Here is a 13,498-nt window from a genome sequence, read left to right as displayed (position 1 = left end):
ACTCTGGCTATACTGGCTGCACTGTATGTGTCTGTGTGTATCTTTTCTGTTTATACAATCAGCCTGTTTGCCTAATGAGAATTCTCCTCATCAAAGGCTCTGTGGAACAGCACAGTTTTCATCACCTTCCTGAGCAAACTGAGGTCATCTTGACCTTGGGGGACAAGCTGTTCCAGTGTGAGTGACTGCTACCAAGAAGACCATCCTCCAGGCTCCCATCCCAACTTCTTGGGGGATGGGAAACTGCAGAGATCTGCCCTAGTTGGCATATATTGAGTGGACAGATTCCACCTAAGTAAAGAGTCCAAAAGATAGCGAGGAACTGAGCCCTAAAGGGTTTTATAAGTAATGGCCAGCACCTTGAGTAGGGCCTAGAAGCCGACCAGCAAACAGTGCAGCTCCCCCAACCTTGGTGTTATTCTACTACCCTGATTCCCTCCCAGTCGTCAAATTTTAAAATTACATTTTTATTATTTATTTTTTAGATTTATAAGGCTGCCTGAGTCAAACAATGTGCTTCTGGCCAACGTGCAGCATAAAAAACGAACAGTAAACAAAAACAAAACCCACCATATACTTTAAAAATATAAAATATATAAATATAAAATGGCGACCAAGCGACATAAGAGAATACTTTGAGAAAGGAAAAAAAAAGAAGACAAAAAGGAAAAAAAGGAAGCAATTCCTTCCCCAAAGTGAATAAACAGGGAATTTACAAAAATAATAGAATTAAATAGGACAAAATGCAACAAAATTTTTCAGTATTTCATTGGTTTTACATAAGTGAAGTATCGTACATCATTTTAAAAACTGCAGATCAGTGTTAAAATCCAAGTAATAAAGAAATATCAACCAGTCAACTTTCTTCAAGGGCAGCCCCAAGTAGAGTGAATTTCAGTAGTTTGTCAAGGAGAAGACACGGGCAAGTGTCACTGTTTTCAGCACCTCCTAGTCCAGCCTTTCTCAACCTTTTGACCCTGGAGGAACCCTTGAAACATTTTTCAGGCCTTGGGGAAACCCTGCACATTCAGGCTCAAATACAGGCCAGAAGTTACAAAATTATTATATTTGTTTCATGGGTAGGCCTGTATATCTGCATTAACAGTGTTCTTAAACTAAAAATAAAGAATGAAACTTACCTCTTTAATGTGAAGTTGCCGGAATTTGAAATAATTTTTTAAATAAATTGTGATCTCCCAGGGAACCCTTAGTGATCTCTCACAGGACCCTAGGGTTCCACGGAACCCTGGTTGAGAATCCCAGTCCTAATTTATGTTCCATCTGATGGACCAGCCATGGCTGTTTCTGAACAGCAACTTTTAAGACTTAGAGATAGATTTTTCAGCATTGCTCCCGAGAGCAACAAGGACTTTACTGTATACTACTTTGTCCTTATCTATCTATCTATCTATCTATCTATCTATCTATCTATCTATCTATCTATCTATCTATCTATCATGTAGGCAGCAAAAATGGTAGGAGTATAGCTTATTTAAACAAGCAAGCATTTGTAGACTTGATGTGGTGCAGTGGCTAGGAGACTACAAATCTGAAAGGTCCCTCAGTTCAAATCTTGACTCTATCCCTGGGCAAACTGTTGGCTCTTAACGTCAGTGCCACATAATCCCTATTTTCCATTCCTTGTTGCCGTATAGATTGCAGCTAGACAATGCAGATGAAATCTTTGAAACCTTGAAAGCTTTAGGGGTATGTTAAGTATTATTAGATCAATCTCTACTTTGTTCAACCTGAGATGTAAAGTAGCAGGCAGAATATAGAATTGCTGTCTGATCAGGTCTTAATTAGACCTTAGACCAACGTGATGCAAATGTATCCAGGGTTGTTATAAGAAGACACTATGAAATTCTTTTACTGTTGCTTCCTACATCTGATATTTAGAACATGCTATCTCTGATTCTAGAAGCAGTATACAGTAATCAAAATTAATGAGCATTGATAGTTTTCTCATCTGTGAATTTGTCTGATTATGTGCTATCAAGTCAGTGTCGACTCTTAGCAACCACATAGATTTTCTCCCTGATTATCTGTTCCTAACCTGGTCTTTCAGGTCTTCCAACAATGCACTCATTTCTACTGTAACTGAGTCCATCCAACTTGCTGCTGGTTGTCTTCTTCTCTTCAACCTTTCCCAGCATTAGAGTCTTCTCTAGAGAGCATAATGTGTCCAAAGTAGGTTAATTTGAGCCTTGTTATTTGTACATCTAGTGAGACTCTGGCTTAATTTGTTTGATGATCCATTTGTTTGTTTCCCTGACTGTCCATGGTATTCTCAGAAGTCTTCTCCAACACCAAAGTTCAAAAGCATCAATGCTCTTCCTATCCTCCCCTTTTAAAGCCATCTGCCACATCTGGTAACAGTAAATTTGTCTAACATTTTTTTCTATAACAAATTACTTCCCTTTTTTGGGTCCTATAAATTTCCTCCTGTTCAGTGAGGGATGCAGCACAGGCAGCAACCAATGAAGGTCAATTATGGGAACAGATACTCTCAAAATTCATAGTTATCTCCTTTCCAAACTGCCACCTACAGGCATCTTCTCTGCATGAGTTTTGTCCCATATGAAGAAATTAGCAAATTATGCATCTCACCAGGAGATGGAGCAGCATGTCAGCACCCTTTGACATGGGGAAATTCTGGCAGATCAGGCTGGATGTCCCGTTGATTTTTAACACAGTGTTTCATTATTTTAAATATGCTGTTGACATTAACTGAAGTATCTTTATGCAGAGTCAGCCTTTAGAGCGAAGGATCTGTTTTGTAGCCTAATAGAACATTCATGAGAGATTGACAGCAGCTTTTATTTTAACACCTTCCCCACTAAAAAACCCATAGAACAGGATACTGGTGCATGGATTATTGTGATTTTTTTTTATTATTGGGCAATTAATTTCTTACTACATTCTTTAGAATGAGATGAGAGTACTTGCCATTCCCTGCATTTTAGCATTGTATATTTCTCAAAAAATACTCACTGTTTTTCTTGTTTTGCCTTAGGGCCTTTCATTCATGCAGAAGTTGGTGACTTAGTAGTAATTATATTTAAGAACAAAGCCAATAGGCCCTATTCAGTATCAGCACATGGGGTACAAGAAGATGCTGGAATTAACGCTCACATTACCATGCCAGGTACAGTGATGGATCAGAGTCGGAGACACAATCCTGCCTACTTTCAAGCAAGTCCTTTGAGTTGGATTTGACTCCATGATTCCATGTCCGTGTCTTTCTAGTTCCTTTAGCCACAGAATGGAAGAGGTTTCTCACCGCCTTCTTCCCAGAAGTTTTTTCAACTTTCCTATCCAACATACAAACTGGGGATTTCCTTCCTGTCTTTCATCCAAGTATTAACTAGTACAGCTCTACAGTGCTTTGAATTTATTCTCCCAAAACTGCAGAGGAGCCTATAGCACCAGCTCTGCAGCTTTGACTTTTCCCAAGCTGATGCAGCAGGAGAGGAGGGTTGCCATGCAAAACCCAGGGCAATGCATGGCTGCTTTAAGATGTTGCAAGCAGGTGCTGTGTTCATGCTCTTGCACACTCCAAAGTCTGATTTGGAGACCAAATCCAAAGGATTGCACAGCCCTAAGGTTTGATCCTACTTAGCTTTTTGAGATCAACCAAAGTTGTTAGGTGTTGCTACCTAGCTGGATGTTAAGAAATCCTTAACTCTTAATTCAGAATGTTATTAATTACTTGAAAGCTTTTTAATATAAGGCATTTTAGAATGTGATTGGTACTACTGTGCAGCTCCTGAGCTACAAGCAAAATAGTGAACCTTCATTGTTCCAGCACCTTAGTAAACATTCTGGTGGCAATTCAGCCAAGTGCAAAGATCACAGTGAAACTGTACTACGTGCAGGTATATTATCATCAGAAGCACTGAACTATCTAAAACTAGTGGAGTTAATCTGAAAACACAACAGTTCTCAAATCAATACCTCCCAGTATAATTGTAATGCAAAATTGTTTCAACTGAATTGGCACTCTTTATCCAATTCCATTTAAGAGAGTAACTCCTATCAGAATCCATTGAGCTTCCTTCCAAATGCATAGGATTGCACTATTAAATGGACTTACATATCATGAAAAACTATAATGTGACTTGACTGATCTTGGGTTAGTGTGATGTGAACCCATCCAATTGTAGCCTGTTCAACAAACCACGCTGAAGCAATTTAGTTTGGTCTGAAAACAACTTTGAGTCACTTAAAAATCAATTAAAAAGTCTTTAGTGGATTGCTAGCCATACCTTAAATTGCCTATACTTTGAGTATCTGTGCTTTAAAGTGGAATTTTGGCACTTTGCAGATTTTATCAAATATTTCTAATCTTGGGAATTAGAGGCAAGTCACACTTTTTAAAAAAGTAGTAGGTATTCTACCAACTTACCAAGTTGGATCCATTTTCATCAAATTTTGGATGCTGACAAACTTTATTTTAACTTCCTTTTCTCCTCAAACTCCTTTTTCTTAAACATAAATGTTTGCATGCAGGAGAAATAAGCATTTACCAATGGAGAATTCCAGAAAGATCAGGTCCTGGTGTTTCTGATCCTAACTGTATTTCCTGGGCTTATTATTCAACAGTGCATTTTGTAAAGGTAAATGAAATACCATAAATTGCATGTGTATGGGGTTATCTGTTCTTTCTCTGAGTTTGTCTAACATCTAAGAAGTTGGGGAAAGATCATATTTCTTAGGATAACCTTGAATGATTAAGGGAAAAGTTATGGATTCAAGAGTGTCCATTGAGTGGGAGTGGGGGGAGAGAAGATATGTTTAAAAAGATGGTGGGCCCATGCATAATGTATGTAAAAGAAAAGGTGGGGCTTTAATTACTGTATATGGTTGCAGCTGCCATTTTGATATTTTTTATTCCTCTCCATCCATGTCCCTCCATGGTTCCCACTACAGATTTCCGTATTTTCTGAATGTATTGGTACTGAACTATTTTCAGGAAGATATGCATCAGGTATAGAAAGAGTTTTTACAGTAGCTACCCTCCAGCTTTTCTCATCAAGGTCAGCAAAGCATGAGATTTAGCAACTTTTAGCATCAATGTAAAACTTGCACGTGTGAACATATCCCAAATTCATTTTTTGGCAAGAGATCATGCTCATACTTATTTTAAAAGTCTTGCATTTGATTGTGTGTGTGTGTGTGTGTGTGTACATATATATTGCTATCTAGTAAAGGAACCCATTCTTTGTCCTATTTTCTTTTTTCTGTTATTTCCAGGATTTGTATAGTGGTTTGATTGGACCACTTGTAATTTGCAGGAAGGGGATATTAAATGAGGAGGGCTCGAGGAGTGATGTTGATCGCGAATTTATCCTTCTGTTTTTCATTTTTGATAAAAATGAATCTTGGTATTTAAATGACAACATTGTAAGCTATCTGGGCAAAAATCCTGAAGAATTTAACCGCACCAGTAATTTCATGGAAGGGAACAAAATGCATGGTATGTGATTTAGTATACAGAGTAAGAGAATTACTTTTTAAAGAATATAATGCTTCATAAATTATTTAGGTTTTTGCATCATATAAGCTGACAGTGCAATTTCCAGAAAGCAAAAGCCAACTTAGGCTTTCAAAATAATAATGTGTTAGTAGCTTGTTGGTCCACTATACTGCTATAAACTTTAGGAGAATTTAAAAAGGGTTCCCTGTCCTTTAGAATAAGCTTGAGAAAAGAGTTTCTGGTCTAGCCTAATATACTAATGAGTTCATAGATTGCACTAAACTATTGTGGGCTTTGCTTCGGTTTGGCTGAACAGGCTGTGTGAATGTAGCTGCTCTGGTTGCAAACTAGGATGAATGGCAGGAGTCATTTTTTTGTTTTTTTGGTTGGGAGCCACACAGTATTTGAGTAGAAGGATCACCATGCAGAGTTGGCAAGGCCAGGATTTTCAGCCAGGGAAGTGAGCATCAGTAGGTTTTTCAGAGGAATTTTTATCGTGTTGGGTTTTTTTTCTTTACCTTTAAACTGTAGTCTGTTTCAGGGCTTATATTACAATTTCCCTGTGTTTCTAACATGATGGGAACTGATGTGATGTGATAGCTCCTGGAGCCACAAACAAATGCTTGGCCTCAGCTAGCCCATTCCTGTGAGTTATGGCTCCATGTATACTAACCAACTCTGGTTTATTAACTATGATTAAGCAACCATGGTGTAACACCTCAGTCACTATAGGCAGGAACAGTTTCAGTTGGAAAACATTCACATAAGCAAGATCTCCATGAATCCCATTTTACTTTCTTTCAAAATGCATTGATAAGTGAGCTGTCTTAGCAGTTAGGTCTTAGAAATGAAGGCTTGGTTTTTCAAAGACATACAATTAAATTTCTCCTTGGGAAACACTATTTTCCATTGGAGCTGAGGTCATCTGTGTATCCCCCAAAGGTGCTCAAAGAATCTTTTGCAATGGTCAAGAATATATTGGGGGCCATACATGGAAGGATGGAGAAATCAGGGAAGACTGGAAATTCTACTCATGCAAAGGATTCTCTGAATCCAAACCAATCATTTCAACAAGGCCAGGCCTTTGGAATAGCATGTCCTTGTTTCAAGTGACAGAGGAACATCTTAATCTGTGATTCATTCCTTTCAAATCTGTCCCTTACATGTTTTTTCAGCAATCAATGGAAAAATCTTTGATAATCTCCACGGGCTTATAATGAATGAAGGAGAAAACACAAATTGGTACCTGATAGGAATGGGAAATGAAGCTGATGTCCATACTGTCCATTTTCATGGAGAAACCTTTATTTTCAAGGTTGGTGTTAATCGGGGCTGTGTCATTTTTTCTATGCTAAGGTGGGCCACCTTTGGCTTAAGTGACATATTCAGGGCAATACTCCCAAAAGTAGTTGGTGGATCCAGGACAAAATAAAATAAAATAAAATAAAAACATTTATATTTAATTTTAATCATTGCATAAATCAGACTGTCCCCACTGCTGTTACCTATTCAGCCACAATATCAAGGCTGGTAAAGGGTGTTGCCCTTACTTATTGTGAGCCAACTAAAGAAAAGGGATTGACGGAGTCTCCTGCCTTCATTTCCATTCCTATCAGGCATCACTTACCACTGGGAAAACCACCACCAAGCTCTCTTCCTAATATGGGAAGGGACAGTTTAGACAAACAGCAGATTAAGCCACCTGTCAAGCTGTCTAACAGGTGACAGGCACTAAGGAGGGTGAAGCTGATGCTTTTCACAACCCCTCTCTATGGCTATGAGTTGGCTTATTTTCAAATCAAGGTACAATGTTCTTCTGAAGGAGCACTAAACATGTTTATCTGACCTACCGGTAAGAAGTGCAGCAAAAGACATGGGGTAAAATGAGAGAGAGCAATCCCGGAAGTCCTCACACCCCCTCCTCAGTGCCTGGTTCCTTGCAGCCGTTTCTGAACATGGGTCTGGTGCTACTGGCAGAAGCAACCAAGGAGTCCAGTTCTGACTTCATGGCTCACAGCATCCAGAAATAGCTATGAAATGGCCATGGAGAACATGCCTGCTAGAGCAGACTTACGGAATCCCAAAGTTGTGATTGCTATTGTTACATAGGCCCAATCGTCATGATACCCAGTGCCACCAAAACCAGAATAGCCGGGGCAAAATGGCAGCCAGTCCTGCCCTGTCAAGAACTCAGTTCTTTTTCCTGGTTTAAACTGACCTTCGCACAGGACTAGTGCTCTTTCTGAATAACACTAAACCCACGTTCAAAAAATAAGTCTAGTCTGTAAAAGCTAAGAAGTGCTGTGGAAAGCACTGGTCACCCAAGTGCTGGGCAATGCCTTTGCAGAAGCCAGGTGTCTGGTCTCTTCTGCAGCTCAAGCCAAAAGACCTGGAGTGGGATCAGAGTGGAGGGGGCTGCCCACAATACTCTAAAGTGGCTAATAGAGTCTAGGCCGATCCCAACCTCTGACTGCATCACTTAGCATATCATTCATAAAGCAGGCTAGATGGTTTCTATGGCCAAAACTGTGTTGGAATAAATGGAAAAATACAACTTAAAAGTGGAACAGCTAAAGATGACTTTAAGTTGTCTAAGGAGTGGGTTGGGGATGATATGAAGGCAACCTCACAAGGACATAGTAGAAAAAAGAGATAGTTAGAGCATGTTCATGCTGTGATTAGAGACAAGTGAGAAACAGCCCTCAAACTGCTACTACCGAATTCTGAGCAGAATTTTGGTTGGGGTGAAACTAAGCTGCTAACTTAGGGGAGTTTGCAAACCCATCTAGAGACTATTTCTAGTCCAAACAGTATGTAAATAGGACTGGATGTAAATAGGACTGGAGAAGATTCAGACTCAACTCAGAATCCAAAATAATTGTTCATGCAGGTAGAAAACACCTGAAGAATGTTATTTGAATATGACCTCTTTATGTTATTTACAAGTACAAATCCAAGCCTACTGGTCTTAGTCATTTAACCTGGAAGCATAAATGTATTTACACATTTTCAACATTTTCTGCAAGAAGACTGCAAGAAAGAGATTTGTTCTGTTCCAACACAGCAACCCATTAAGGCCCTTGATTTCATGGCCTACTGCATATAAACAAGCCAGAAATAAACCAGTATTCTTATATAATGGCCTAACATTCTTGGCCATAAGATGGTTTGTTTGGGATTCTGCAAAGATGTGCTGCCTCCTGATTTCCTTGGAAGAAGGTAGAAGGAATACATGGGACAAGTAAAAGAACTGGCTACCAACTGAATTTTGTCAATTACCAAAGAAAGCAGTAATTTTCCCAATGTAATTTAACTTTCTATTTTTTCAAATCTTGGTTAGTATATCCATGAGTCAGCTCAGATGTCATAATAAATTATATTTGGCCAGTATAGGGATGAGCCTACAAAAGATTTGGGTTCCCAGGTTCTTCCCTTATTCAACAGAGGAACTGACTAAAAGCTTCCACTTCCATTTTTTCAGGCAGTTTCTGCTATATTTCATTTCAGAAAATTATGATTTATTGTTCAAAATGCTGTTAGTTAATAGGATCAGAAATTAAAGATGAATCATGGTTTGTTGAGTTAACCACATCTAAAATGAGAACACAATTTCGATAACATTTGATGGAACAGGGAACTATGATTACTTCAAAAATGAAAACAGGCTCTTATAAACAGGGATGTGAGGGGGGGATAAACCTGAGATTTATACAGAGTCATTCTCATAAAGACAAACCAATGTCTGCAATTTTCACATGTGCCACTATCATCTTGATTTCTTTAAAAGAAGATAAGTAACAATGATTATGAACACTGTATAATGGCTGGGGAGAGACCAATTGGTATAAGAATACCTTATCTTGGATGTATATATTTACTGCAATATTTCTAGTAGTAAGCAACTTTTGAAAACTTTGGTAATGTTCCAAAATCTTATTTGACTAAGGATGATAGCAAGAAGAACAAAATCAGTAGCTAAGTTCATAGATCGTGCTAAGCTGCAATGCAGTTGTCAGCCTTTTGAGGGAGACCAGGCCAGGAAACTGCCTGAACTACTGGAACTTTATTGCTGTGGGGTATATTAACAGAATCTTGAAAGCCTAGCACAGATTCTTTCCATCCCCTTTTATACTAAAGAGAATCAAGGTGAGGCAATCTTGATTTTTTTCTTAACCCCATCCTGTCCTTCTGGGCTAAGCTGATGCTCACATAATGGTTGTTGAGTTCCTTCTTCAAGGCCATCTCCATCAGACCACCTCCGCATCAGACTCTCTCTCCCCTCCCATATGCAAATAAATACTGAAAAGGCTTTGTGGGAACCAACTCCAGACTCAGGCACACACCCTCATGTGGCAGCTCCCTGGGTTATTGGACAAGCCTTGCCACACAGAGTCCCCCCTTCCTTCCAGTTGCGTGAGACTGGTACTGAAGAGTCAGTGAATCCCAGGAGGAAGAGGACTCTGCTTCCCATCACTATACTCTTCCTCCTGTCTATTCCTACTGGTGGCACATCATGGGGAATGGGGCTTGTGCAGGAATTTCAGGTGAACCTGGTGTGTGAAATTGTGGGGCACAGGCATCTGTTGTGTTGAGTCTTCCAAGACTGATGTCAGCCCTTGAAGGTAAACCAAGTTCTGGAAACAAACACTACATGAACTACTGCAGCTCTGCTGTTATAGGGTATAACAACATAATCTTGAAACCTCGATAGTAGTTGAGTTAGTCTTTGGCTTCCTACATTATGTAAACTCAGCTACTGTGATCTGTAAACTATGGCTTCTCACTAGCCTTGGTATGTGAAACAAGACATTGTAGGTCGTTCCACAAATGATTCAATGAGCAATGGCTTGGCATGTTCTTTGAACCCAGTGAATATGTATACTATCTTATGTGTGAGCAGCTTTTTGATATCTCAAGGAGTTGCTGTACAGTATATGCTACAGGTGGCAGGCTTGAGAGAGTCAGATCGTTTCTCATTTCCCACAGAAAGCTCTTGACAAAGTCCCGTCCAAGAGGGCCACCTCTGGACCCCCCAAAATCTTCATTCTGCGAAGTGTAGCAACCAGGCTGCTATAGGTCCCCCTACCCCTTCATCATAAATCCACAGAGCTGTTAAAATATAGCAGGGCAAAGAGATGCGCTCATTGTTACAAGACTTTGGATGAATCTATAACTGTTGAAATGTGCAACATGTTATCATAGCACTGAAAACTACCACAACAAAGTACATTGTTTCTAAAGCTTGTATTACTTCAGCTAGGCTTCTACAGATAGATGCCTGCCACAACCCTAAAATGTTATAATGATCAAACATAATACCAAAAATGATAGAGTTTTAATGTTATTATTTAAAACTGATTAATTAAAAAGCACTTGGATCAACTGCAAACTGAGAAGCTGATTTGAACTGCACTGATAGCCCAACTCAGTAATTTGGAAAACTCAGCCAACTTGATTTTTCTGAATATGTCAGGAACAATGCATCTGCTTTGATTTACCAGTTGGATGTGACTTCCTGGACCACTTCAGAAAGTGGATGTAATTCAAAGATCTGACTGAATCAGCTTCAAATTTAACCTCCAGATTGAAGCTCTACATAGCCCTAATTCATTCCCTTACATTTATTAGGAAATATGGATGGGTTTGGGGTTAAATCTAAAGGTCTTTTCCAGCCAATGTTGGATTTAATCCAGTATTTGCATCTACTAAAAGCTTTTGGCAATCTAAATTTTGGTTCATACTTTACCTTAAGCCATAATTTACTTTGTTTGATGTTGGCTTTGTATGTTGTGTAAACAGAGAGTAATTCTCTATCCTGCTTTGCTGCTGTGATTAGAAATGTTAACAAGGTTTCCAAACTGCTGAGATTATTGTGATTTCTTAATCATATCTAGTTGTTCCAGTTCAGACTTTGGTTAGATTTACACATCACACTATGGTTACTTGGTTACTTGGTTACTTGGTTACTTGGCTTAGTGTGATGTAAAAGCCAAGCCACTCGGGGCTTGTAATTCATAGTTTATATGACTCAGCAAATCAGCATTATCTGTGAACGAATTATTATTTCTTATTCAACAGACCATGGTTCAAACAAATTATGGCTTAGCATGGCAACAATTAGGGCTTGAGGTCATGGATAACAGTAAACAGGCTACTGAAACTAACTTGATCTAAAATTGAAATAACTAAGTATAAGGGGGTTATGCTAAAATCGCACCCTTACAGCCAGGGTTTGAGAAGTTATAGATTAAGTTCTGAGCTGAACTCAGGCATATGGCCTTGATTTTACCTTCAGGAGGGGAGAGAAAAAGAGACTGATATTCGTAAGGCATCAGACAATTCTTTACACTGCAGTTAGTATCTTCAAGCAGTTTAATGTATTTTTTAAAATTTATTGCTCACATCTATATGGCTGCCCATCTCACACAAGGTGAGTAGCATATAACAATAAAATAAAATAAAACTCTGGGTGGCATCTAACAATTAAATGAAAACAGCAATAAGTAAAAAGCAATTGTTATAAAAAGATAAAAGTAATTATTTAAAGAAGTGTGTGTGTGTGTGCGTGTGTATTAAAATACTCCAACCCTGCGGATAGAGCAAGAATATCAATCACAGCAGAGCCATCTAAGACTGTCTCCTGTTCCCAACGACCCCCAGGCCTGACGACATAACCAGGTCTTGTGGGACGTCCTAAACGATAGCAGGGAAGGAGCGAGCCTAACTTCAGCGGGGAGAATGTTCCACAAGGAGGGAGCCACCGCAGAGCAGGCCCGCCTCCTGGGACCCACCAAATGCAAGTCCCTGGCGGGTGGAACCCACAACATGCCTTCCCTGCCAGATCTAATGGGACAGGCTGATGTAATCGGGGAGAGGCGGTCCCTCAGACAGCCCAGCCCCATGCCACGAAGGGCTCTGAAGGTCAAAACCAGCAGCTTGAATTGGACCTGGAAGCAAACTGGCAGCCAGTGCAGCTCGCGAAGCAGAGATGTAATATGTTCTCTTCTAGGAGCACGCATAATTGCCCGTGCCGCTGTATTCCGCACCAGCTGAAGCTTCCGGATACTCTTCAAGGACGGCTCCATGTAGCGCGTGTTACAATCTGGAGGTGAATAAGGCATGAGCGACAGTACGCAGAGCCTCCCGATCCAGGAAGGGACGCAGCTGGCGCACAACACGAAGCTGTGCGAAGGCCCTCCCAGCCATGACTGCCCCCCCCACTCTTCAAGGAGGAGTCGTGAGTCTAGGAGGACCCCCTATGCGCACCGGGTCTGTCTGGGGCAATGCCACCCCATCCAGCACCAAGGATGGCATAACCTTGTAGCCCATAGACCCCAACAATCACAGCCACTCAGTCTTGCCAGGGTTCAGCTGAAGCCTGTTGTTCCCTATCCAAACCCGCACAGCCCCCAGGCACCAGGATAAGGCGTCCACGGCATTGCTTAATTTGCCAGGGGCAGAGATGTACAACTGGGTATCATCAGCATACTGATGGTACCCCACCCTGTGGCAACGGATGAGCTCACCCAGCAGCCTCTTGTAGGTATTAAATAGGAAAGGGGAGAGCACCGAACCCTGCGGCACCCCACATAGTAGGGGCCGAGGGCGGGACTATTTCAAGCTATAGGCATTATACTCTGAATTAAGTTTCAGACTAGATTTCCTGTCATTGTTGCAGTTATTAACCTACTGCATATTGCTTAATACTTTTTTGCGGCATTACCTGACTGCATAATATAATTTTATTGGTTTGTTAATATAAACGTTTATGTCCCACCCTTTTAGTGTGTTTGCATCACAGATGGCACCCAAGAGCATTTGAACCCAGCACAAAATTTAAATCATTTAAAATAGAAACAGAAACAGGATAAAAAAGTGACCAAAAGGGAGGGGGGGAAAAAACGTTTCAAGTAGATTTTACAGTGCCTGGAGAATGAAAGTCTTGCTAAATTTGAAGATCTAGGGAAAGTAACTAGGGAGTCTTAAAAAAAATAAATCACTCTTATCCACACTTGAACT

At 40.1% G+C, this 13,498-nt stretch overlaps 1 protein-coding gene across 1 annotated transcript in view; it reads left to right on the top strand.

Moving 5' to 3' along the window:
* HEPHL1 (hephaestin like 1) overlaps window positions 1-13,498 on the top strand; it is a 29,329-nt gene that overhangs the window by 14,573 nt on the left and 1,258 nt on the right. The window contains exons 8-12 of the mRNA XM_063304738.1: window positions 3,017-3,148; window positions 4,513-4,619; window positions 5,257-5,479; window positions 6,655-6,794; window positions 12,529-12,587. Coding sequence (XP_063160808.1) covers window positions 3,017-3,148; window positions 4,513-4,619; window positions 5,257-5,479; window positions 6,655-6,794; window positions 12,529-12,587 — 661 coding nt within the window. The remainder of the gene's footprint in view (window positions 1-3,016; window positions 3,149-4,512; window positions 4,620-5,256; window positions 5,480-6,654; window positions 6,795-12,528; window positions 12,588-13,498) is intronic.

This window comes from Candoia aspera, chromosome 5 (genome assembly GCF_035149785.1).
Source record: "Candoia aspera isolate rCanAsp1 chromosome 5, rCanAsp1.hap2, whole genome shotgun sequence".
Classification (NCBI taxonomy): Eukaryota; Metazoa; Chordata; class Lepidosauria; order Squamata; family Boidae; genus Candoia; species Candoia aspera.
The sequence above is the reverse complement of the archived record's forward strand: the minus strand, read 5'-3'. Positions and strand labels throughout refer to the sequence as shown.